Source organism: Mercenaria mercenaria, chromosome 1, assembly GCF_021730395.1.
Source record: "Mercenaria mercenaria strain notata chromosome 1, MADL_Memer_1, whole genome shotgun sequence".
Taxonomy (NCBI): Eukaryota; Metazoa; Mollusca; class Bivalvia; order Venerida; family Veneridae; genus Mercenaria; species Mercenaria mercenaria.
In genome coordinates, this window is record NC_069361.1 from 105,510,803 (window position 1) to 105,537,402 (window position 26,600).

Consider the following 26,600-nt stretch of genomic DNA (forward strand, 5'->3'; position numbering starts at 1 on the left):
TATAACAAAACTGGATATTATTATACTATCAAATACTCATCCTGACTTCGACAGTATGTTATTCCGAAGCTGACCATGTCATCTTCTTAGATGACTGTTGTGGTCAGGTTACTGAATCATCGCAAGCGGTTTATATCATATGTTGCCGTCAAGAAAATACATATTGGAATGCTCTTACAACATGGAAATCGTATGAGGTACACGTATTATGAATTTAACGAATATCTTATTATGTAAAGAGGGCAAACTAGCAATTCATTACCAATCACATTTTAGTCTATGCAGATAAAACATCTAATATATATTTATTATATACAGTCTTCACTTTGTATATATTTTGAATAATGAATTGATTAACTCTTGGCTATAATCTGTTCCAATAACTAGTTTTTCCTCTTTTTGAGTCAATGTAGATGATAGGTAGGCTAAATTACCTACTATCATAATTATACTCTCACTAGAATGTCCAGACTTTGAACAACATACTTCACTGGCGTCGAATAACAAAGGAAAAATATTGTGATAAAAAGATGAGCATTTCAGGATAATTCTGTAATGAATACCGGGAACGTTCTTGCTAAAATATCCGAGTGCGTCTGTTTATACACATTATTGAAAGAACTCGCCCGGTTCAATAGGAAGAGCGCAGATCTACTCATCGCGGGGTCGTGAGTTCGATCTCCGGGCGGGGCGTATGTTCTCCGTGACGATTTGATAAAAGACATTGTGTCTGAAACCATTCGTCCTCTAACTCTGATTCATGTGAGGAAGTTGGCAGTTACTTGCGGAGAGCAAGTTTGTACTGGTACCGTACAGAATCCAGGAACACTGGTTTGTTTAACTGCTCGCCGTTGCATAACTGAAATACTGTTGGAGAACGGCGTTAAACTCAAAGATTTTGAAAACACAACATTTGCTCGAAAGAAATGCTAATGTTGACTGGTATTTATGACAGAGCATTTTCGCTAGAAAAGATTACTATCAAGTTTTGGACAAGATATTGGCATCTGAGTGGGAACTAATTGCGTACAATTTGTAGCAAACTTGTTTATTATATTGCGTTAAAAGAGATTTTATGTTAAGCTTATCGTCAGACATGCAGACAGATGTCGTGAAAGCCTTTATCAGCTCTTCACGCTATCTTGACGATATATTTTATGGATAATACGTATTTTGCTCCTGCGGATGGTTATTTATATCATTAGACAAAGGCAAAATAATGCTGACAATGTGATCAAAATTGCTGCATTTATAGATTTACATCTTGCCATTATATATATGATGGTATTATTCGTACAGAAATATATGACAAGTGAAGTCACGTTAACAGTTCCATTTTTTTTCTGCTTGGTTAAGCGCCATTTTGCAACAGTAGTTCAGTCAGTTAATGCCGGGCAGTCAACATGTACCAGTACTAACAAACTGCTAACTTCTCCGCGTGGTCAGAGGGTGAGGACAATATGACTTACAACACAGTATCTTTTATCAAATCGTCACGAGAACATGCACTCCATCCGAGGACTGAACTCATGTCCCCGTGATCGTTATATCTCCGCTCACCCTACTTTTAACATATACGAGTGTTTACAATGTTTTCCTTTGATTGCAGTTACGCATGTATGGGATGCACAAGGCAGGGAGTAATTTCATTTATAGTGCCCTATAATATAGGAACATGGTGTAGGTTAAAGCTTAAGTTTTGCCTCTGACCGTTCCATGGCCTTGTGGTGTTCCTATTAAATGTCTGATTACTTCTATACGTTTTTGTTATATTCCTTTCTGTTTATTTGCGTGCTGATTAGCTGTGCACTTGTATTCATTTACCGCTATGTTCCTGTTAGATGTTTTATGGGCCACTGAATTCTATAAATGTGGCTTTTCCTGTTGTAGATTTTGCATTCCTTTTTTAGTATGGAACTATGCTGTATGTAAATATATGACAGTATATTTCTAACATCATTTATTACAATGCTTATGTTGAAGTTTTCAGTTTATATAATTACTGTTTAATCAAAATAATATTAAATAAAAATTTCTCAATATTTGACAATAACTTTATTACTGAATGGTCTGATCTTCGTACAGAATGTTAAATAATTTTGTGATATAATAGTTGTCGAATAAGTGTATCAAACATTTACTGTTTTCGGTTCATCTTAAAACATAATTATGCTGCTGTTTTAATCAAACGAAACAGAAGATGTTTGTATCTAATGGCCTACATGACTTTAGTCTCAATAAAGAAAACTACTCGCACATCGACGAGCGATGAAGTATCTGTAATGTTTTATTTTATGCTTACTGTTTTAACAGCATTTCACCATTAATTATTCTATCATCAGTCTACATGTTTAAAAATGGCAATTGAAATGTGTAGCGAATATGATATCCTATCTCAACATGTGGCGGTCTGTATTGATGATTCTTACTTAATTAGTTCAGTTAATTTTCCAACTTACCAGCAAGTAGCTCATCCGTATCGTCATATCTTCCTGAGCTTGCATTCGACCCTTTCCTACTACTTCGGCTGCTTCCAGAACTTCTACGAGATGTACAGTCGGAAAGTAACGACGTTCTCCGACTACACAAACTGCTGCCGGATCCTCTTCGATCATTTGACGCTAAGGAAGTTCGTCTGCTACTGAGACTACTTCCGGAGCCTCTACGATCAGTTTCATTTGAGGCTATAGAAGTCCGTCTACTACTTAAACTTTCAGCACTGCATCTACGTAAATAGTCCGAAGCATATGATTGTCGTCTGCTTCCATAATCCACAAAGATCTGAGGCACCACAAATTTTGTCTGCTCTTGCTTCTTGTTCTGCATTGGTCCCATCACTAAGCTTTTCTTGTCTTCTGATTTCTCTTTTTTTCTTACACCGGCTAAAATCAGAAGAAAAGAGAAGAATAGAGTAACACTAAAAACAAATACCTAAACAAACATTTAAACGATCGTTGCCTCTGTAAAAAAAAAAAAAACATTAAAAAAACAAAAGTGGTTTCGACACTTGTGGTTTTCTTTAGAAATCAATTATACCAAAATCTTAAAGTAATGTTACTTTTGTGCGTGTACTAACTTTAATCTGATATAATAGTTAATCAAATGTTTACCCTGGACCTTCTAAGAGGACCTAGCCTTATCATGTTTTAGAAAGACAAGCCTGATACATCTTAAAATTGTGTAGTTTTTGCGTAGTTTTCGCCAGAATCGCGATATTGCCTAGATTAGTAAAAAACACTACAATTTCAAAAACTTAACATTATAATTCTTCTGCAAGGAAATTGCCTTTGGTTTTGGATCCATCCAAATTTTATGGAGCATTTTTATGTTTTGAAGCTGTTTTTGAAGTGTAAAGAGCATTTGTCTTTAAAATGAGATATCATTCAGCAAAATTCAGTTGTTAGACTATTGAATACGCCAGATCCGCTGAATCAAAATGAAACGTTCTTTTACGTTGATTTTAAAACATCATTATTGACAGATAATCTCATATTCACATACAGTGGAGCTTGTATAAATAAACTCTAAAGAAGTTAGATGTAACAATGCACTATGAGCAATTGTTGTTGTTACGTTACAACTCATTGTCCTGATTTAAGTACAGCTTTAATTTGATCCTAAGCACCCCCGATACCAGCTTTAGCCGCTATACTATAGTACGACAAATAGTATATTACACCTACGTGAAAAATAGCTTAACGGGACAAACCCTAGTTTGCGGAATTTACGGAATATACAAATAGGTACGTTATTTGTTCAATTGTCAAGAGGCCGTTTTTTTTTTCTTTTCGTTTTTTTTTTTTTTTTTTTTTTTTAATTTTGAAGTAGCCCTTCTATAAATGTGAAGCAGCCGAATATGATCGGCTTCCGTTATGTAGTGAAAAAAAGTCTGTTCACGAATGATTGCAGTAATGATACTGTTACTGATGTCCAGGAAACGTATCGCAAAAAACATTGACTTGAATTGTTGGAACACTCCCTGGGTAATGTTTGTTATTAGTCTGAAAATTTTAATGATAGACATTAAAATAGTTATAAAAAAGTATATGTTTACTTATATATACCTTTTATATTTGAGTGTAGGTGGGGAAGATGGTTTGTAAATCTCAAATTAACCCCAGGAAGGTGCACATCTCCACCGGCTGGACTACATTCCTGTATGTCATCAGGTCAAACACCTAAAGCTAATTGTGCGACACAAGTGGAAGGCCCGTCATGCATATGTCCTACTAAGTCAAAGGCAATAACTTTTGTCTGATCGACTAAAAACCAACACAGACCCAAACTTTCACAAATTTTTTTTTCATATGCTGAGTAACAAATATGCAGTGCTTCAGGAATTCAAGTCTTTTTTAGAGTTAAGGTCCTTAATGTATATTTTTTAGTGTCAATGGCAACCACTTCGGTGTTTATGGATGAATTTCCAAACAAAATCCCAGTTACACCACTTCAGATCCTGAAAAAGAATCCTACGATGTTTGGAGACTACGACAAATACATTTTGGGATATGCACAAGACTAAATCGGACGGACGGATTAAGGGCAAGCCTAAGTGCACCCCCACTCCCCAAGTCACCGCCCTCTGTCACCGCCCCCATCACCTGTAATCCCACCACCCCACTCCACAAGTCACACACCCCATCACCTGTCACCACTTCCCCACAAACGAATAACTTTTGTGTTGTATACACAAACAGTTTAATAATGATTCATGAGTTTTGTCAAATGCTTTCTCAAATACATGCAACACTTTCTTTTTTCATCTTAATTTTGTGACTGTCAAGGCCCATAACTCTAGTATTACCGGGTAAATTCTCAATTAAAACCAAAGATGAACGACTTCAATGTAAGAATTCTACGTGTCTAGAAATTCAAATTCAGGCGGAACGACGGACAAACAATCACAAATCTAAGAGAGAGACACAAAAAATGGTTTCTTATAATCTCTAATACGTTATATACATTGTACGTTTACTGTTTGATTCAGTTACTGTTTCGTTTCTCACTATGTTGTACATATTGAAAGAAACATTTAATATCAAAAAACATGTTTTCATTTTGCTTGTATAATTAGTAATTGTTACGTTATGTTCTCATATTTCATTCATTTGAATCAATGGATAATTTAAACTATTCAAAAGTGTATTCAAACAGGTTAATCAATATTTAAAAGTAGTTTGCATTTAGGCTTTGCCAGGAACATTTTATATATTACTACATGTGCAAAAGTAGTGATACTTTATTTTTTCCGCAATATTTTGTCCAGTTGCTGAATGTCATCATTTTGGAGTATCGAATTTTGGAGTAACATTCTCTCGATTACTTCAAAATTACAACGAATATCGTTTAAACATTAAACTATCTTTAATAGTTAGAAATACATGCATCTTCGCTGTCGTTGATAACAGGCTCAATCAAACTGAGTCAGTAACATTTTGTCGTGTTAGGCGACCTGAGGAGTTTCCTCTTTTACCATTTAAAAGATGCAACATTCAGCAATTTACTTTCATTTCTTTTGAATTAGTTGTCACATCACCCTTATTATCCTGTCATAATCTGTTTCCAAAAGCTAAACCCCGTCTCAGAGTGACAATCGGACATTATTATAGCAGAGTTTCGCAGTTTTACGTTTTAGAAAATAGTTAAAAAGAAAGAAGCCAGACGTTTAAATCTAATTTCCTAGATCAAAGACACATATCCGTGGCGTCCTTTGTACTTTTCTAACAAATTAGAATATATCATTTGAAATAAGTATCAGCATAAATCATTTGTTGAAGTTGTTGGGTTTGGTCGAAGTCATATTTTGCGTAATGATTGAACCAGTGTGCAGGGAATTTTTAAGATAGTCGTCTGATTCTTACAATCCGCTGTATCCGAGATATTTATACACATTTGCACTTATCTTGATGAGATGTATGACTCATTATCAAATTAGCACAAACAGTGGTCACATTTTGCTCAATTTTTGGAATAGGGTATATCAAACTCTGGGACTGAGTTTCTTTTAATGTTGGAAATGGCAGATAGAGCATATTGCTATTCAAACGTGTCAAATATTCAGTATATTTGATTCATACAACAACTGATTAACTTAAGATCACTTAGATTTGTGACGTTTGCAAAGTGGCTTGATTCAAACAACGCCTTCCTGTTTTGTATTTTACGTTGAACTGGTTAGTCACAACTGATTTACATGTGATCCGTAGACGAGGGATACATGTTACTTTGCTAACAGTCAAGGCTGTTTCTAGACTAAGTATCGGTTCGTCTATAAATGTTAATTCATTATAAACATTTCACATGTTGAAGGCAAGGGGGTGGGGGTGGGGGCGGGGGGAGTGCTGTATCCGTTTCACGAGTGCTTGCTGTACTTGTACCAGACGTACAGAATCAACAGAGTAAATCTTGTACAAACGGATATTTTACTGAGATTTGATGAGCAGATGTGCAATACAAAATAATGTTGTGATGTTACTTTGCTCATAGTTTGTCGAAATCAATGTCACTATTCCCGTCATTTGTTACAAGAGAGTACAAAAGATGGTATATGACAGATTTAGTAGCTTAGGTGTCACGGCAGTTAAGCTTGCTTCAATTCTGGGCACTGAACATGGTACAGTTTACAAACAATTGATCATTCATAAATATTCTAGTAGTAATTGTCACGAACCATCCCGTGACAGCTCCTTACTGTGTTCCTTTATTTGTTTGTCATTTATACTTAAAACATAATTTGTTGTTGTTTTCATTCAGTGAGAAATCTAGTTATAGAGCAAGTGTTTCATTGGAATATTGAATGTAGAATCATGTATCGAAAGAAGGAAGGAACGATTCTAAGGCTCCCTGTGATAACGGCAAATGTCACTGAAGCTCGGTTGAAATTAATGATGAAATCAATGAAAGTCTTATGTGATAAAGCCAGACTTCCGGGCGAGGTATTGGTTGTCCTTTAAGTAAGTATCTTCGTGTTTCAACACAATCTATGTAAATACAAACAGCAGGCGATTAAGAATTTACACTCGTGACAAGATCCAAACGTTTTCTGTAAATCCTGAAAGGCGGGGAACGCACTTATTTAAAAAAAAACCTGATATGACCCGCATGGAACATTTTAATCCATGATAAGATCAGAGATAGAAACCTTCGCGTATCAAACCAAACTGCTTTGGAGACGTTTAGTGCAGCCCTTTCGTTCCGTCGTTTACAACACTTCTAATAATAACAGTGAGTAGTCCAGTGGTCTAGTGGTAGCACGCTATAGTGTCAGTCCAAAGTTCTGCAGTTCGAATCCAGGTCTAGGCACTGGAAATTTCTAAGATGCTTTTCGCTGTCTCACACCCATAACGAGGCCAGTATTTGTTCTTAGATATCTTAAACCGTCGAAATCACATTGACATAAATAAATTGATAAGTGTCAGATTTTTCCGTAAGGCGTTTAAGGTTTCCTGTCTAGTGATTGGATTATTTCATTACCATCATATAATTCAGGACAGAAGAATGGCTGGAAAAGAGATTATTAATTCTAGTGTTTGGGGAAGAAGATTTTAAAATAAACCTTTTATCTGAGATCCATATTGAAAGTTATGTCATAAGCATTACAAGAAACACGTTGTTAGTCAGTTTGCCCAGTTAGCATACTCCCCGCCCACGTTTATTTTCACTTGAGCATAACAAAATACCAACTGAACTCTTGTCCCATCTATTTGCTGCCGATAAAAAACTGGGTCAAAATACAAACTGTACATGTCTTTCAACATTATTTCAATTATAGCATAGCAACAGCCTTTGCGATCATGGAGTCCATTCAATGTCTATAAATAGAATTCTGTTCAAACCGAGTCTGCTATCATTTTGCTTGGTTGCATTCTATGCTTCCAAATGATCTTTTTTACAGATTTTATTAATTGTCAATTTTGTATGCTTAAAGTAATTTCAGTTTCTTATCGTAATAGATTGGCAATACCATTAATTATTACACACTTCATAAACGGCAATGGCGTATCTTTAGCTGTTATCAGCTTGAGGTCCGATAATAGCTTAGGAATGCAAGAGACCTTATTGGCCATGACGTTTAATGACTTATTGTATACCTATATATAATAACCAGAAACAAGTTGTTAAAATCGTTTAAGCATGTAAAACGTGTCGACGTTAACTAACTTTCTAACTCGACAACACTATATGAAATGACGTCAAAACGACGTCACATAAGACATGCAGGTGTGTTACTATTGACATTATAGTATTATATTAACATTACAATATACATAATAATAAGTTATGAAATTTAATATTTTAAGCATCCGATATATGACTTTTTAATATTTGATATTGTGTCCATGCATTTCCGATAAAAGATTAATAATAGATTTCTGATATATTCCAATATTCCAAAGTATTACTAATAAATAAGTGAATCAGGAATATAAACTGCAATAAAATGCGTTTTTGCAGATTCGTGTATAAAGTTTAGGAGCAATACCGATGTAAAAGTGTAAAACTTATTGACTTCTACATACAGATATATGACTTGAGAGGCCTCAATGATCATCCGAGTTAAGTTGAACAAGGAGAAAGAAATGTAGCGTGAATTGATAACTAATTTGTTTCAAAGTAGTAATTAAGTCTTCATTTTTAGATTTAATTATGCGCCATATCAAACATAAAATCATGAAAAGTATTATTTCACCTTCTGGAAAAATGAGCGTTTAAGGTATTCGATCCACAAATAAGTCAGTTCTTTATAACAATGCTATTAAAATATATCAACTATTGATGCCTGGTAAGCTCATATAGCTTTTGTACCGTTTGAAAGTGTATTGCCTACTGAAAAAGAAAATATAAATTGCATGACAAAAATATGCTATAGATTTATTTTTACATTATAGTCTTCAATGGTATTCCACTTTCTAAAGTGTAAGATTTAACATTTCGCAATGTAATGTAACGATGCTTGCATATTATTTGTGGTTATCTTCTTTACTAATTCTTGTTCAGCAGACACAACTCTTTCAAATGATACAAAAAAAAAAAAAAAAAACCACGGGGTAATTGAAATGTTACCTATTTGTGGATCGGATACCTTTACTTACAGTTAGTGGTTAATCGCATAATAATTATTAATACAGTGAGGAGGTATCATCTTCATGTTATAAACAAATCAGAGGATAACTTTAATATGCTGACTAAAATTTTCTTAAGTTAGTCCATAGTAATAATCCATGAAACTACCTTCTTTCAATGTAAACTTATACTACTTCAAGAAGCTTAAAGCCGATGTTTATTTATGTACCTTGCTGATTTGAGCCGTGCCATGGGAAAACCAACATAGTGGCTTTGCGACCAGCATGGATCCAGACCAGCCTGCGCATCCGCGCAGTCTGGTCAGGCTCCATGCTGTTCGCTTTTAAAGCTTATTGGAATTGGAGAAACTGTTAGCGAACAGCATGGATCCTGACCAGACTGCGCGGATGCGCAGGCTGGTCTGGATCCATGCTGGTCGCATACACACTATATTGGTTTTCCCATGGCATGGCTCATTTTGTCTTTTTTCTGTTTCTAAATTTGGATGACAACTACGTCATCCTAACGGGGTAAGTAATGAAGAAAATAAAGTTCAAAGAAACAAACGATATTTTCACAGGTTATGCTGTGCCTGTATTGTTTATAATGTTCAGAATGACTGAGAGTTATACTATTTATTTTCATTATTATTATTTTATTCTTATCTTTTTTATCAATTAAGCTGAAATTTACGTTAGGTGTCACTTTATCACAAAGTAGAAAATGTGGAAAATCCACAGGTCGCTCAACACGACAGAAACGAAAATGTTGTAGGCTCGGTTTGATTGAGCCTGTTCATGGACGGCAGTGGAAATGCATGCTACCGCCCACGCCCTCTAGCACCGGGCTGAGCAGAACTAAACATTTACGTATGCTACAAGTACAAAAACAATTTAGAGACATCCGCAGATGTATTCAAACGGCGGTGCACATGGAACCTTCAATGATACACTAGCGTGTAATTCCATGAAAAGCGGCGTATGGTCCCCAGTGAAAATAATGGGTTTGCCCTAAACAAGAAAGAATATGTATAACTCACACATAAAGATATAACCAAAAATAGCTAATCATTGTCAGTGAAAAATACATCATTCTTAGTTTACTTTATCATATTGACTGGGAACAAGATCGTACTAAATCAGTCGCTGAAAAGCATGTGTATCTTATTTGTCACGATGTGTTTGTTGATTAAAGTTCTCTTCGAATTTGTAAAAAGTTATTACTGTGGGAAATTCGAAAGTAAACACATGTGTTTTTTTTTCCTATTTCACCAGCTTTTATAGATATCGTATGTGAGGATCAGTACAATTTTCTGAATTTAAATGAGTGCAAAAATAAATGATATTTACATTTTTAAAAGTATGTACAAAAGGCGTTTAGCTTATATTTGAATAATATGTATTTCTAATTTGTGAGAGGCGGGCGCAAAAATTTCGGAATGTGTGTATTTTACGTTGTCCATGTCTTTTGAAAACATTTAATTTCTTGGAAAACATTCACCCAGGTGCGATCTTCAATAATGATTCATGATAGGCATAGCGCAGTTCATATCGGAGTATTAAAGTGCAGTAAATGATCTTGTATATTACGTTTCCTTAGGGTCAGTAAAGAATATTTGTCATACGATTGTGTTACGCTGTAAAAGCAATAATATTTGCAGTTTCAGGAAAAGTTCTAAAAACGACACACATCGGTATTATTTTGTCCAGCGATTGTTTAATCTAAAACACCACCACTCGACATACAGACAGACGTTATCCAAGTAAGAAGTGTCAGTGAGAAGTCAACAACTATGACTACTCGGCCAATAAAGTCACATGTTTTAACTAAACAAAAGAAATGAATGCTTAAAAGACCATGTACTTACAATATAAACGTCTTATAAGTCGTTTGAGACTTCTGTCCCAAAATGTCCTCGATCTGATAGACGGATACTTCAGACACACAAATATAATCACAAAAGAACATATCCCTAGTGTCACCACTCCAATGATGATTCCAGTCAGTTCAACTGTTGGAACTGAAAAAAAGAAAGTCAATTTACAAAGTACAAGATAACAAACTAGATTTACATAAAGCTCAAGGGCATTCGCAGACGTTATCGGTTACTATTATACAATAACACACATAACTGATTCATACAAAGATGACAAAGCTACATGCTATTTGTACTCGTTATTACATTTGTAGGTCTACCCTTACACAAATCGTAATAAATATATGACACAAGCAATAATTTCAGGTTTTATTATCAAGACGATTTATATGCAAAATGATACATTTGTATATACTTTTATACGACAACACAGAATATTTAATCGTTTTATGTTTCTGAAATGAGTATATGCTACCACAATTGTTCAAAATTGCTATCTTAATGTTATTCACACAGCACCCAATTAAACATTCCTTATTTTAGATCGAAATTAGTCAAAGGTACTTTTCTTCATAACACTCTTTTGAACCTGTTTTAAGTAAGACTACTATAACATATATCTTGCATTACACTATTTCGTTATTAAAACGTAGTTTATCATAGTGTCACCTATACTGAGCAGTCATGCTTGTCTTATGAGACACCTACTGCCACTGAACAGCATACTTCAAGATTTCGCTTTTTAATGCGACACAAGAAAGGTCACAATTACTTGAGTATCTGGTATCTCATCATAATGTATTTCTTCCGACAGAGTGGCAGGACTGGTACTTTATCTATCCGTCATCTCAAAAATATATTGTATGTAACACTAATATTCCAACAAAGATATTCGTGATTGTATGTATATTTACAGATGAATAATTATTCATTTTATTAAATTGGGATAAGTGAATGCTTCTTACAAATGGCTAAGCTATGCCTAGCACATGCTGAAGTTTAAATCTAATTTATGACCATCGTTGGGTTTTTTAGATGGACTTAGGTTGCAAATATCAGATTAATTACGTATTATATCTGTCTACATATGTAAATGCATTGATTCTTGAACGCAGCGTACGCTTATCAAAAGCCAAGCTTTAGCATAGATGACATATGCGCATTCATGTGGCTACAGCTTGCCTTCATGATCACCGTTTTTAAAATGCAAACACATTTTATTCACTAGTCCCATGCCTTATTTGCAGCAACCTAACCCTTACCCTGCTAAATTACTACAATGATCATGTCAATCATTCAATGCTTACCAAAAAGATACTGATTGAATGGCGGACAGTGCAGACTTTGATTAGACTGCACGGATATGCAGGCTGTTCATGATCCACACTGGTCGAAAAGGCAGATTCAATCGTGTCCAGCATGAGAAGGGTTAATTAAACATGTCGGTATTGAACATATTTATACAAACGTTATGAATGGAAATATTGAACACGCCCTGAGATTTAAGGCGACAGAAAGACTAAGATTTCGTTAAATTAATACCATGAAGTTATAACGGAATAATAACAGCTGAGTCTTAAACTTTTACTGGAATTGCTAAATATTTGCTGAGTTATTTACGTATGTTTTAACAAAACATTGAGGGTAATTTAATTTTTGTAACATTTTATTTCTTATCAACAACACATTGGCTGCCTTTAACATATATTTCGACTTCATTCTAACGTTTTAATTGCATGGCTTGCAGAAATGGTATTGATTTCGACAATGCAGCTTTATATATTTGGTTTCATAACATAATTATTATACATTCCGCCATTCAAGTACGTGAACAAAATATTTTAAGAAAATTACTTGTATCGACGACACAATATTGCTAACGCTATTTGTTTCATAAAGTAAAAGGATCCGTATATCTAATTTAATAGGAGCAAATTGTTGCTGCGGTGTGGTTTATCGAGAAAATGAAACATCGTTTTTATTTGTGCAAGGGATCAAATGAATTTGTATTTTTTGCGTAATGAACTCGATAGCTGAAATAATATAGCAAATTGAAATGAAAATGAATACTCGTAAAGTAATATGAATATACATCTGTCTTTTAATATGGTATCTACAAGAATAGCTTTGCTCGTTATCCAAATGCATTTATCATATTCAGAAACGAAGCCGTACGCAGGTAACTGATATGAATAAAATTATCAGATATTTTTCCTCTAAAATTGCATTGCGTTATAAACCTTCATGATAGTTTCTTATAACGTTAAATTATACTAACACATTATTTGCAAATAAAATAAAACATCGGATTACTTAGAAAAAATTAATTGAACCCTTCGACATAAAAGAAGTTTTAATTTGTTAGAGTTTGAAAGATGCAGAAATATTCAACGGAGTAGAAAAACGCAGAAGCAACCCTTTAGAATCATGAACACTAATTAATTTGATTACAAAACAGTCTTTTGATATCATAGCAGTATAACAAACATATTTAAGGAGAATGCAGAACTGTGTAATTAACAGGACGGTGCTAAACACAACCGAGTTTCTGTTTTCAGTCACAAATGAATAACAGGAAACTGACAAAAGTCAACTTTCGCCAAATATATATGACGCAGAAAATTTTGCTGTTTGTTTAATATTTCTGTAAATATGGACCTTGCATACGAATACCTATGTCAAAGTAAATAAGCTGTAAGTGAGTGATATGTAAACATAAAGCACTTCCATGCCAGCGTCTGTGGAATATCAAGTGGAATACTCGAAAGGCAAGTCGAAAACGGAAACTGGACATATTATAACACACTTATAAAAACGTTTCAATTTAGCTTATCTTTCTCGAATACGATACAAAATTATATGCCTCTCGCATACAGGGAAGTTGGAGCAAAATAAATCGAACATTTCAGATATAAATGCATAGCAAAATGAGACTGCTTAATTGTTAATATGTACCTCATATATATTTGCTATTATAGCATCATTATTCTACACATTTTGTTATATCAGATAGTCTTACTTCCATTGATTTTGTTATCATTTTCCTCACAACATCCGTAAATAGTCGTTAATGTGCAAATTGCACAAACGTAAATGTACTTTTGCATTTGAATATTTCCCAGAGGAATCTATAATATTGAGTTCATTTTCTCTATAAGAAAAACGAATTTATAGAATGTGCTAAATTTGTAATTAATTTAAGAAACTTTCTTACCATGTTATAATACGATTTTAGTTTATTTGTCTAAGAAAAGCGTCTGCGTATTTAAAATGAATACAGCTCCTTTAAATGCAAAATAGTCAAAGAGAAAGTTTAAAGAATGTCCTTTTCTAGAAAATTGATAAACCAATCGGTTATGAAAGCAACAGTATTGGAAGCACGATCCTTTGAAGTTACTACTCGAATTGTGACCACATATACAAGCTATTTAAATAGATAACTATAACAAGTAATAGAAATGGAACTCTTTAGCAAACGATCTCAATTTAAAACATAGTAGATAAGAAAAATACACTATTATTTTGGTTTCGTCATGCTGATTTGCTTGTAACAATTGGAATTTATGCAAACTCAGTGACAGAATGAGAGAAATGTAACTTTGCCTGAAGTGGAGCAGATCCACTATTGCAAAATGACATAATCTTGTACGTTTATTTGAGTCTAGTGTTTGTAAATATACCATGGTCATCATTCTAAGCTTGTATATACTAGTCTATCCATGTAGTGACAGGATCTTTTCTTTTTTAACACATTGTCGTCTCCAAGTATCGGTATGCCAAAATCTATTCTCACGTTCAAAGCAAGTTCGTTCGACAAATAAAATCAAAAGGGTGTTATACAGTACTTTGAATGTTCCGGGATTCTAGTAGCTTTAAAATTTAAACCAGTTTTACAGAATGCGTTTCCAAACTCTTCAAAAACATACACTGAGAACCGTTAGCAGGCGCCCAGAACTGCAGCAGTACATTATACACAACTTGCAAGTATAATGTGCACTACATCGAAACAATTAAAAATCACCCAATTGACGATATAAAGAATAGAAGCGCGATAAAGACACATTTCGGCTTCGTTTCTGTTTCAGCAGCCATAGCATTTAATCAGAGCTATGAGGTAAATAATATACCAACATAAAAGAAGACAAGCTCTCCAGTTATGTCCTGTTATACAACCACTACATACGATAGTGTCCTTTGCAAGAGATTTCAACTAAAGTTACGAAACATAGACCTGTAAAAATACTTCAGACAATCTAACTTCATATTTTTTGATGTTACAGGATAATAACTTACTTAAATAAAGTAAAGCAGACAATAAAATTACATACCACGGAATATCGTGGATTCGTGTTTCTCATTTCTGTAATCGAATTAAATGATGCAATTTAGGTTAAAAGAAAAAAGAAAATACAATTGCAAATGTAGTGCAGAAGATTGGAATCATTTCTACTGTCTTAATGGAATATTGATCAGCACTGTCTGACAGTAACTGATCACACATACACCACACGTGGTGTTCTAAATTATATCTGATGGGAAATATATACTCAGGTTTTTTTCTTCATCAAGTGCTGCGATAAGTGTAGCAGAAACCACAAGTGGATATGTGAAAAATAATGCTTGAGACAAGACCACTCTGACATTTTTTGAAAACAAAACTAACATTAAAAAACAAAACAAAAAAAAAACATATTTTAAAGACTGAACCATGAAATAAAATTATTCGCGTTTCGAAATTACTTTTCTTGGTAGTTTATCCCAGTACTAGTTTGGTCTGAAGTTTATGCTAGTATATTTGGGCGCTCTTTGTCACGTGAATTTCGTGAAATATTTCGGCGTATATAAGTGTGAACTGATATTGTTCTCGCCACTCGAGGTTTATGATTGGCAGCAAACAGTCTGTACCCGCCCTCCCTCCCATGATGTATGTTGGTGCTTGTATTTCAGTTATAGCTTGCTTCAATGAAACAAACTGGCCTGAAAATTTCTTGTCTAGAATATTAAGTTTATTTTATTATAAAATAAATGTTGTTTTTGGTTTATGTTTACTATTCTACACAGGTTATGTTAAGTTTTGAATATATGTAATGTGTGTTTGTTTTTTCTAAGTAAATCACTCCGATTGTTAGTTGTAAAGCTACAATTTTGGTTGTATCTGTTTGGTTCTGGTGATGTTTTTTCTAATAAAATCTTAAACACCAGATAAAATTAGAGATTTTATTAATTATTCACGCCTGTGTTTTACGCAAACTTGAAACATTTATCTTAACAACATGATTAAATTTACTTTTAGTCTCGTTTCAGTTCAAATTTACCCGGATACTAGATCGCTTGGAACCATACGAAGAACATTAAATCGATTGTTGAAATATGAATTTACTTCGCGAACAATTGTACACTTTTATGCTGCCAATTATATACCTTATTCCTACTTTTATTGTTTCTTTTTTGTCTTGTTGAAGGTAATTGAGATTAGAGAATAATTGATTTACTCACAGCTTTAGCGTGAGTAAACCCCTTTAACGTTAGAGTAGGTTTAACAGAGTTTCTTTACGATGAAACTCCCTTCACACTCCCTCTAGGACCGGCTTGTACGGAATTCAGGTGCAGGTACGGGTGGCGTTTTTACAGCCGCCCAAAGGCACTTAAATACTGCTGTTGTGATACCAAATAAAATATGTGAAAAGATCCTTGGGAAGCATAGAACGCAACTAAGCAACATATAAGCATGTTCGGTTTGACTGAATCTGTTCATGAGAGGTAATGAAATTTGACGACTGGAAAAGCCATTTGAAATAAGACGATTCATACCATGTTGTTTAGTCATAAAATAATCCCTTTTCACATATAAAGGGATGTTATATCTACATAATATATAGCTTGGGTTTTTATCTTATCAAAGTGTGGTAAATAGTCTTAGAGTAGCGTGTGCTAGACAGTTGTAGATTCTAATGGAAAATGCGGTGTATCACTTTCCAGTTTTTTTCTTAAAAATACACTGTTCATGATTTTCCTGAATATTTATGTTAAGTTGTGATACATATATTCTCTAAGATTCAGTATGTCCAATATATCTGTCTAACACAAGATATTTATATTTTGATGGTGACATATCAATATATATCAAATGTAAATAAATGTATTATACATGTATAGGCAACTGCTTTTATATACAATACAGCACCTTCGTAGTAAACGTAATGAGGGAATCAAAAACAGAAATAACAGTTCTAAAATGGAGAAAAAAATGATCGGTAAAGTAAGAAATACAAAACAAAGAAATAGAAAATAAAATATAAAAAGGGTAACCACAGACATTTTATTATATCTGAAACGAATATGTATTATACTTAAAGGCATTACATTATAATTTACACTTCGGGTTACCGCCACATTTCATTTTTCTATAAAAGCTCAATGGTTTTACAATAAATGTAAAACCATTTTTATATTTCAATACATAGTATTTTTGGTTAACACCAGTTATGTAATTTCGTCTCTACTTTAAATAAATTGAACTCAACACAAATATTTTGGCAACGCTTTTCGGTAACCTCCTGTTAGTGTGAAAGGTTAAGCTTATGTCTATGACTATGAATCAAAAGTCGCGAGTTCGATCCCCAGGTGTATATGACAAGTAGATATACAAAACTCTTTGGAAATCAACTGCAGTTCTTAAATCAACTGTGGATAAGAATGAAGTGTCATTAACGTCAGACCATGATCACTTGCACCCGCTGTTTATACACAGAATTTAGTTACCATGAACATAAAATTAAGTCCTTGATCACATAGAAGCAGAGGTAATTACAACTCTGATCCTATTGCGAAACTTGTGAAAAGTTTGCAACTAAAACTTCAAACACTCAAGTGTTTCATTAAACAAGAAATAGAATGACTGTACGAACGATTTATCAGTTTCACGTAGACAATTAGGAAATATGAGAGCATTTATGTTTTACTTGGAATGCATACCATTGGCTTGCAACAATTGTGTATGCCATTCAAACGGAAATGGCATATGATTTATAGAATACGTTTTAGAAATGATTGAAACACAAACCATGACTTAAAGACAATGATAACTTTATATCAAAAGGCAAATCATGAGTTACTTTGAAAGCGAGCAGATGCGTGCAGCCACTGCATATGTCGTCGTCGGGAATATCATATCTGTTTGGAAATGTGTGACACAGAAAGCCTGACTTGAAGTCAAGGACAACTATATGTTAAAGAAGCAATAAATCTATCAGTGGTGAGATATGACTGCAACAAATGTTTTTAAATACAACTGATTGCAACACTTTTACATGTTATTTAACAAGATACATCATAATTATGTTATAAGGAAACGTTTTAGAAAGATATGAAACAGAATTTTTGACTTCCATATTGACATGGACAAGTTTTTATATTAAGTGCTTTATGATTCATCTATTGGATAAATCGTTCTTCGTAGTCATATCAACTAAGTGTTCAGTTTATATGTCGACTCACAGTTTTTTAATGTTTGCCAAACACCACAAGTATCTCTTTGAATAGTATCAGATGTATGCTTTGGGACAAGTGTTGGTACCTAGGGAAAACTATCGGCAGTCCTTCCGCAAGCCAGAAAAAAAATAAACATTCTTGACAGTTACAAGAGTATCTTCATATTTAAGTATTCTATAAACGCTGTTGAAATGTGAAACAGGCAAATTCAGTGAATTTGTTTCTCCCACCGAATAGGTTGTGTTGTGAATGAAGAGACTAAATTTTGAAAAATATAACGATGGAAGGGTAATACCTTTGCAGTCACTGAAGATATCGTTATGAGTTTTGGCATGCATCACCGCTCTATATTGATCTATATTTGTATTAAATTTCATGAAGACTTATTTGTGGGTTACTTTTTGTTGTTCGAATTTATGAATGACAATAACTCTGCAGTTACTGAAGAAATTCTCACAAAAGATGTACTACATGCACCATCGCGCTATGATGATCCATCCGTGGATTACTTTGATATATGGGAATTTATGGAATGTAAAGCAATTAAGGGCACTGACTCTAAATTACTGAAGTGATCTTGATGAAAGTTCTGCGTGCACCACTCGCCTATAGTGACCTATATATATATATATATATGCAAAGTTTCATGAGGATCCATCAAATCAAAATCCCAATTTTTTATCAAATCAAAGAGAAAGTACTCCACTTTTACTGGGTCACACTTTTACTGGGGATAATACTACATGTGAGTTATGGCCACGAGCTAAATAATAGTTATTGAGGTTTATTGATTCCAATGAATTGTATGTAAATCTATATCCTTCGACGGGGGGTAAAAATAAACGTTCTGCAGTATGCTGCTATGATCCGCTCCTTTCACTAAAACAAACAATCGTTAAGTAACCATGAGAAATGTGGACTCTTAGAAGAGAAAATATTTTACCGCAGGAGGATGCTTGTCCACTCCGCTGTAGTTACCTTCGTGGCCGGATGGTTAATGTCGCGGACTTTGAATCATTTGCCCCTCAATGATGTGGGTTCGAAGTCTCGTTTAGGGTGTAAAATTATTTATGTGAGAAAACCGTCTAGCTGGCTAACGGAAGGTCGGCGCATCTATATTGGTATCCGCTCATGCCTGCGACAATGCTAAGAGGGGCACCTGTAGTCTTGTTCCACCAACAGAAACTGGAAAGTCGCCATATGACATAAAGCGTGCCGATGTTTGTTAAACCTAACACAACACAACAAATGAAAGTCTTTCTGCAGTAGTCCAAGCAACGGAATGCACTTTTGGGTTTATTATGTTGTTTTATCTGACTTCAATAAATTTCATTGCTTTTTAAATTAAGGGGAATTTTTGCAGTGAATGACCACATCGAATTTACATTGATATACGCTTTAATATTATATCTATCTGCTGTTTGAAAGCAATGTTCTACACGGTTGGAATATCTACTAGTAAAAGTTTGATGTCAAATATATTCCTCTAAATGGAGGTTTCGGCCTTTTACTTCGACATTTGTTGTACTTTTGAGATTTTATTTTGTTGCTGTCATTAACTCGGGAACAATTGGTATCTGATGTAACAGAAAACAATTTGAACCAAACCTCTCTTCAAACGCCTTTGAAACATATGCGAGTGCACGCACAATATGTAAAGAATGGAAAGTTGGCCCAAAATTTGATACTTCTGCATTCAATAATGTCAATAAAGGGTCATTGAAAAAGATTAATGACAGCCATCAAACGCAGTATTAAAACGTATGCTTATATCTAACAGATGAAATTTTACGGAGCTAACCTACACATTTTTTAACTTCGTGCGCTTTTTATGCTTTCGTAGTGTTGACGCTTGTTTGTTCCGTAGTATAATTTCTTTAGAATCTCTCCGGATATTTTGATGCCATTGCCAGTCAAATGATCCAATGTTGCAATTCGAATCCTACACACAAATTTATGTTACCACTACATTACCGCTAAGACTTTCTTTACTATTATGTCTGAAAGCAAAAGCATTGCATTGTGTGCGCCACATTTCTACTTCCTACCTAACCATTTGTTTTCTGTTGATATATCGGCTTACTCGTAATGTTAAAAGCTTTTTCTCGAATCAGCGGAATTATGAATACCCTTGGGAGTAGAAATTCCAGCGGGTGTTTAAGATTTTACGTCATTTGATTTATATGAGTATTACACGAGTTTCTGTGGGCTTTCGTACAGCGAGGCTCTGTCAATCTACATACCTTCGGAAAAAAGAAGAAATCTGATGTATAACAATATTATTTAATTTATGTTTTAAGTTGAAACGTAAAAGGTCAAGTCAGCACTTACTAAAGAAAATGATATAAGTTTGGTTCCTTAAAACAAGATCTTTTAATTGCGAGATTTTACAAGAAATAGTTTTCATTTATTATACAAACATATTTGATTTTTTTTTTCAATTAACTTCTTGCGATTTTTGCGAACGAGGAAGCTGTTCTTGACGTTTCCCTAAATAGGGATCAGTTACATGTAAGCTTGTTAGGTTTAGACGGGAACACGTCTTAGTCTAACAAAATATTTCTAACTACAGAAAACAAGCAATATCGGTAAAACTGGTGGATTCGCCCTGACGTATGCTTACTGCAAATTTAAAAGTACAAAAGCAGAATTCGTCGAATGGGTACATACCTCGTCTTATTACAGAAGCGTCCAAAGACGTTTCTTAAAACTCAAACAGGTAAATGTTAAGAAAACGCACGCATCTCCGCTCTGGAGTGAAGCAATCTAATAAGTTTCTGTGGATATCAGCCAGGGTTCATGAGGAATACTCCGGACATAAATAACGCTATAGTTTACTAATGCTGAATAACCAAACGGCAACAACTCAGTTAACAATCAATGAACGGGGACATGAAGATAACCTTTACATCTTCTGTTGAGAGTAAAGTTTCTTATGACTTTCCACTACATTCCAGCCAGTTGTTGTTGAGAAATACTCAAGCACTCTAATTAACCGATGTTGGATTATCAACGGGCAAACTCAGAGAAAATCATCCGTCTTCTCTGGAGTAAAGATTCTGGTGAAGTTTCGCTGAATTTAAGCCTTTGGTTGCTAAGAAATAAGGATGGTTTACTAATGTTGAATAATCGAGTGGTAATATTTCAGTGAAAACTCATCTGACAGAACATGAAGACAATATGCACAATTTTTTCTTGTGAGTGAAGCTTTCTTTGCATTTTTGCTGAATTCTAGCCGGTGGTTGACAATAAATGATGCTATAGTATATTCATTTTGAATAATCAAAGGGCAATGACGCAGTGAAAAATCACTGGACTGGAACATGAAGATAACATGCTCATCTCCTCTTGGGAGAGAAACTTCCTACACAATGTCGCTAAATTCTGGCCCATGGTTGATGAAAAATATTTTGAACAAGGATTGCAGGACGCACATACACACGGACGGCGAAGCGGCGACTATATGGTTCTCCTTCTGAAAATGAAACTGTATATCAGTAAACTTCAAACTTCACAACGAGGAAAAATAGAAATAACTGAATGAAGTATTGCAATGTAATACCAAGACCCTACTAGAATGTGACTATTTATCTAATCTATAACCTGATAATCTGATGTTTATATAAGAGTGTGCTATATATATAGTAGACGCAACTTGACCCCGATGGTTGACCTTTGTATTATAATACATAATGAGGCACAACTTATTATTGAAAAGGTGTGTACGCTTCATCTTTTTGCATTCATAAATTCAAATTTTACGTACATTTATAGTGATATAGATTTACTGCAGTGGTGTGAAAAACACGAGGTGCACGAGAAAATGGAAATATAAATTAATATAAATATAAATTATTGTACTGGAAAGTTTTAGCTGATCAAATTTATGTATATATACTTTGATTGTGCACTGTACACAAACTAATTCCATACTTTGAACAATACACGGCTTCCCTTAGCACCCCTTATTTTCTACAATGAAATGATCTATATGAATAATCAGCCTAAGGTCAACCATCGCGGTCAAGTTGCGACTACTATACGGTTTGTTATAACGCACACTGTTTGGATTAAACATTTCATCTACAGTTGTAGATTGCATCTTACTTCTATAAATATACAGAAGTATTTTTAATTCTATTTCATCTTTATTTGGTGGGAAAAACTATAGCGAAATACGTCCTCATATTAAAGGGAACTAATTCTGAAGAAAATACATGGGTCACTATAATAACACATAAGCTTGTTGTTGTGAATATTTATACAGTTATTTAGATATCCATGCATGGAAAGCTACAGACAGGACAAGGAAAACGTCTTAAATATTTCAGTATCCTTTTGACCTTTAACCTAAGTGAGACCTTGAACTTTGCCTAGGTTTCTGGTTATTGGGCATCGCAAATTGTCTTATGATGAGGAACATTTATGCCAAGAAATGTTAAAATCCTTTGTAGGATGACAGAATTATGAACTGGACAGGACAAAAACCCTACTTGACTTCAAGTTTCAAGTTTGACTTTGAGGTCTGAGCTAGTAGTATTAGTGTTGCGCATGGCACATTGTCTTACTATGGAAAGCATTTTTCCAAGCAATATTTAAATCCCTTGATGGATGACAAGTAAATGGACCGGTCAGGAAAAACTCGTATTGACCTTTGACCTCTGTGACCTTGACCTTCAAGCTAGGGGTCTGGATGTTGCGTACGACACGTTGCCTTGTTATGGGGAACATTAATGCCAAAATATATTGTTATTCCTCATTGAATGGCAAAGCTCTGGACAGGATTTCAAACAGACCCTGCTGATGCCGTGTTACACTTTGACCTCAAAAAATGACATTGGCTTTAAATCTAGGCGTCTGAAAGACAGGCAGGACACATCATCTTAATATATATTGGGAGTGTTTCTATTAAATAATATCAAAATTCCTTGTTAATGGGTGAGTTAATGCCCGGACAGGAAAGTTCCCTGTTGACTTTAGACCTCTAAGTGTGAACTTCGGATTTTGCACAAAACATGTCACATTATGGGAAATATTTGTGCCAAGTAATATTAAAAGCCCTTGAAATGTCGGACGGACGAACAAAAAACGCAATAATATAGTCCCCGAAGCCGGTTTTTACCAAAAGGGAATTAAGAATTAATATGATTACATATTTGAAATAGACATAATCCAAGATATGGTAATTTATCTTGGAGAAAGCGCGGACTGTTACTCATTAAAAGATAATTTACGGTTTCCGCAAAAGAATGGCACTCAGCGGTTAGTATTTTGCATTTATAAAAACACCTTGACATGGGAAATAGGGAATTTCAAAACTCAAAAGTGAAAAAGGTATACACAATTTTTATGTGACTGACAAAAATAGAAAATGAAGATCTTTTGATAGAGATTGTTGCGATTGTTCCCTTGAGGATGTGCAATGTATATATTAATATTTTTTAAACGTCGATATTTGTTATATTATTTAACAACTAATGTACGAAAGCAAAATGTTTTTGTTTGTTCTGGTATAACAGAGAAACGTAAGAAGGTAAAATGATGTATAACCATAGCAGATCTTTCGTTTCCTTTCATCCCGACTTCGAATGTTCTGTTTTACGCATCGGAACGATCATCGTACACGCCAGGCAATTGCGTTTTACGTGCTATTTGGTGCAAAAACTACAAATGAATCCACTATGAATCCACTATGTAAATATCTAAGGACCAGAAAAAACATGTAACCATACTCTTATAAAAACCAATATAGCTCATATTGTCACTGCTTGTGCTGTGTTACTTTATAATACTTTCGAGCAATTAGTAAATCTACCCCAAAAATTCTTTTATTCGATTGATTGACCATATATTATACATAATTTGGGACATATACATGTCCTCATTTTATGAGAACATTTATATGCCACAAGTAGTGTATAATACATCTATTAAACATTGTTCTTCGCTTCCGAGGAACGAGAGAACAATAATCTGTTGATGCAGACATCTTTGAAAATATTATGCATCTGAATCGCAGTGGTGGAATTTTGAAATAAGTTGAAACACAGTTAAAGGAAAATATAACCTTTCGTGAACCGGATATCATAGATTTAGGTAGCCAAGAAAACATCAGAACTATTGATTAAAACAAATACCATATTATCAGAAAGTATTCAATAGTTTTGCTGAAAAATTCCTACAAAGCAAGTAAGTTGTATTATTTATTGAATTACCTTGTACATGAGTGATGTCATAGCACTACGATACTAGTAATGAAAGCATTCATTCAGAAATTTAATTAATATCGTGCCTTTCCCTTTATCTTGAATTATTGTCAATCTCAAGTGATGACTTTATAGCTGACTGCGTGCCTTAAGTCGGTCATAAACATGTCTAATCAGTGCATTTGTTTTCTGTGCTTACTGTTAATGGTCTTCATCTAGAGTCCCTCAGGACTGCGTTGAATAGTTTCTACTCATCATCAAAAACTGTTGGGTTTTTTTTTTGTCTTTTATTATCAGCGATATCTAACGTTCATAATGCATACTTGGAAACGGTAATCGAAAATCACCTTTTCCGAGAAAGGTGTTCGTGATATTTATAAAGAATATATTCTGGAACCTGCTACCATGATATATAAATAAATGTATTAGACTGAAAGTCATTTTATAAATACAGTGACCCTAGGCGTATGCAAATGACAAAGCTTACTGGTAGTAGAAATATTCGGTACTCTTATAAAATGCACTCGACTGTATGAGTGGTATAGTCTGAAGTAAATTTATTCTGAATTAGATTATAAAAGCCTAATTTGTGAGACAGACTTCCATAATTACCAATACCGCCGGGGTGTAAAATCACTGATAACTTGCATGATAAAATTATACTGAAGAAATTATATAAATAAACTCTGAAAAGCTAGACTGCTCTAGCTACTACAATAATGTTAATCAAAATCAATGTTTTCAGATATACTTGTCGTACTATTGTTATAGCTCATATTGAATAATACATATGTAGTTCCAGGCAACAAACCGATAGACATCATAACAAAACGTTTCCACATGAAATTTATCAATATACCCGATCTGTATACTCACATATTTTACATACTAAACCGCTTGTTATTTTTCTCACATTTTCTGGACCACATCCAAGATTTATGACAGCAAAGTCTGATCAAAGTTTTGTATCTAGATGTTGGCAATTTCCTATTCTTTATCGAATGGGCAGGGGTGTATATACTTATAAACAAATTCTCTCAAACGCCTGAATTTTTCACCTATTATAAATAAGGCTTACATTATATTATTTAGTAAGTATCATAAGATTTTGTTTGGCATATGGACACTCCTCTACAATATTTTACTTCTGCAGTCTAAATTTAGAAAGAGGTGTAATAAGGAGCTTCGAAGATCCATAACTGATCAGCCACACTAAATACATATACTCAATTTTACTTGTTCAGTTTTAAGGAATGATGCAACGCCATTGGAATACTTTGAAAGAGCTGCATGGCAAGCCATTTCTTATTTCCGCAGATATGAGTATAGATATGTTCGGAATACAAGAAACTGAGATCCCTTGTGTACAGCTTTACACCTAACTAGTCTGTGTATGTCAATATTTCTGTGACTGAAGCTTTTATCTCCTGTTTGGATAGAATTCATAATTCATATAAACAGGAAATACTGTATACTATATATCTACATAATTGTCCTGTCGTGCACAGTCATTATATAATGACAATTTTCTAAAGTCACGTAAATGTTCTTTTGCTCCCTTTAGTAAAACATTCTTAGTGGTAGAATTGCATGTAATTGTCATATAGTAAAACAATAGCATATTTTTGCCATATAGTAAAACATGCAGTTTTAAATTAATGAATTATTTGATACCCATTGATATATCAGAAAAGCCTATTGCAAACGTACGAATTACCTGGTTTTAATTGAACGGGTAAAACGTTTTCACCAGTACATGTCAATGTTCGCCAGTATGATAACATTCAATGGTTAAAAGTGTACCTACATAATAACATTCAAACATTTAAAACACGAGTCACGTATACTGAATAGCAAAAGAAACTATCCAGATGTATAACTGGGGTATTTTCTAATTAAACTTAGATTTATAAATTTGGCTTACTTTCCAGATTTTATTATTTTCTTCGTACTACACTTGAAGA

At 34.1% G+C, this 26,600-nt stretch overlaps 1 protein-coding gene across 2 annotated transcripts in view; it reads right to left on the bottom strand.

Moving 5' to 3' along the window:
* LOC123527646 (synaptotagmin-11-like) overlaps positions 1-26,600 on the bottom strand; it is a 106,999-nt gene that overhangs the window by 20,912 nt on the left and 59,487 nt on the right. For both annotated transcript variants that reach the window (XM_045307259.2, XM_045307252.2), the window contains exons 2-3: positions 10,931-11,083; positions 2,460-2,882 (exon numbers count right to left, since the gene is read on the bottom strand). In XM_045307259.2, the coding sequence (XP_045163194.1) occupies positions 2,460-2,882; positions 10,931-11,083 (576 nt within the window). The remainder of the gene's footprint in view (positions 1-2,459; positions 2,883-10,930; positions 11,084-26,600) is intronic.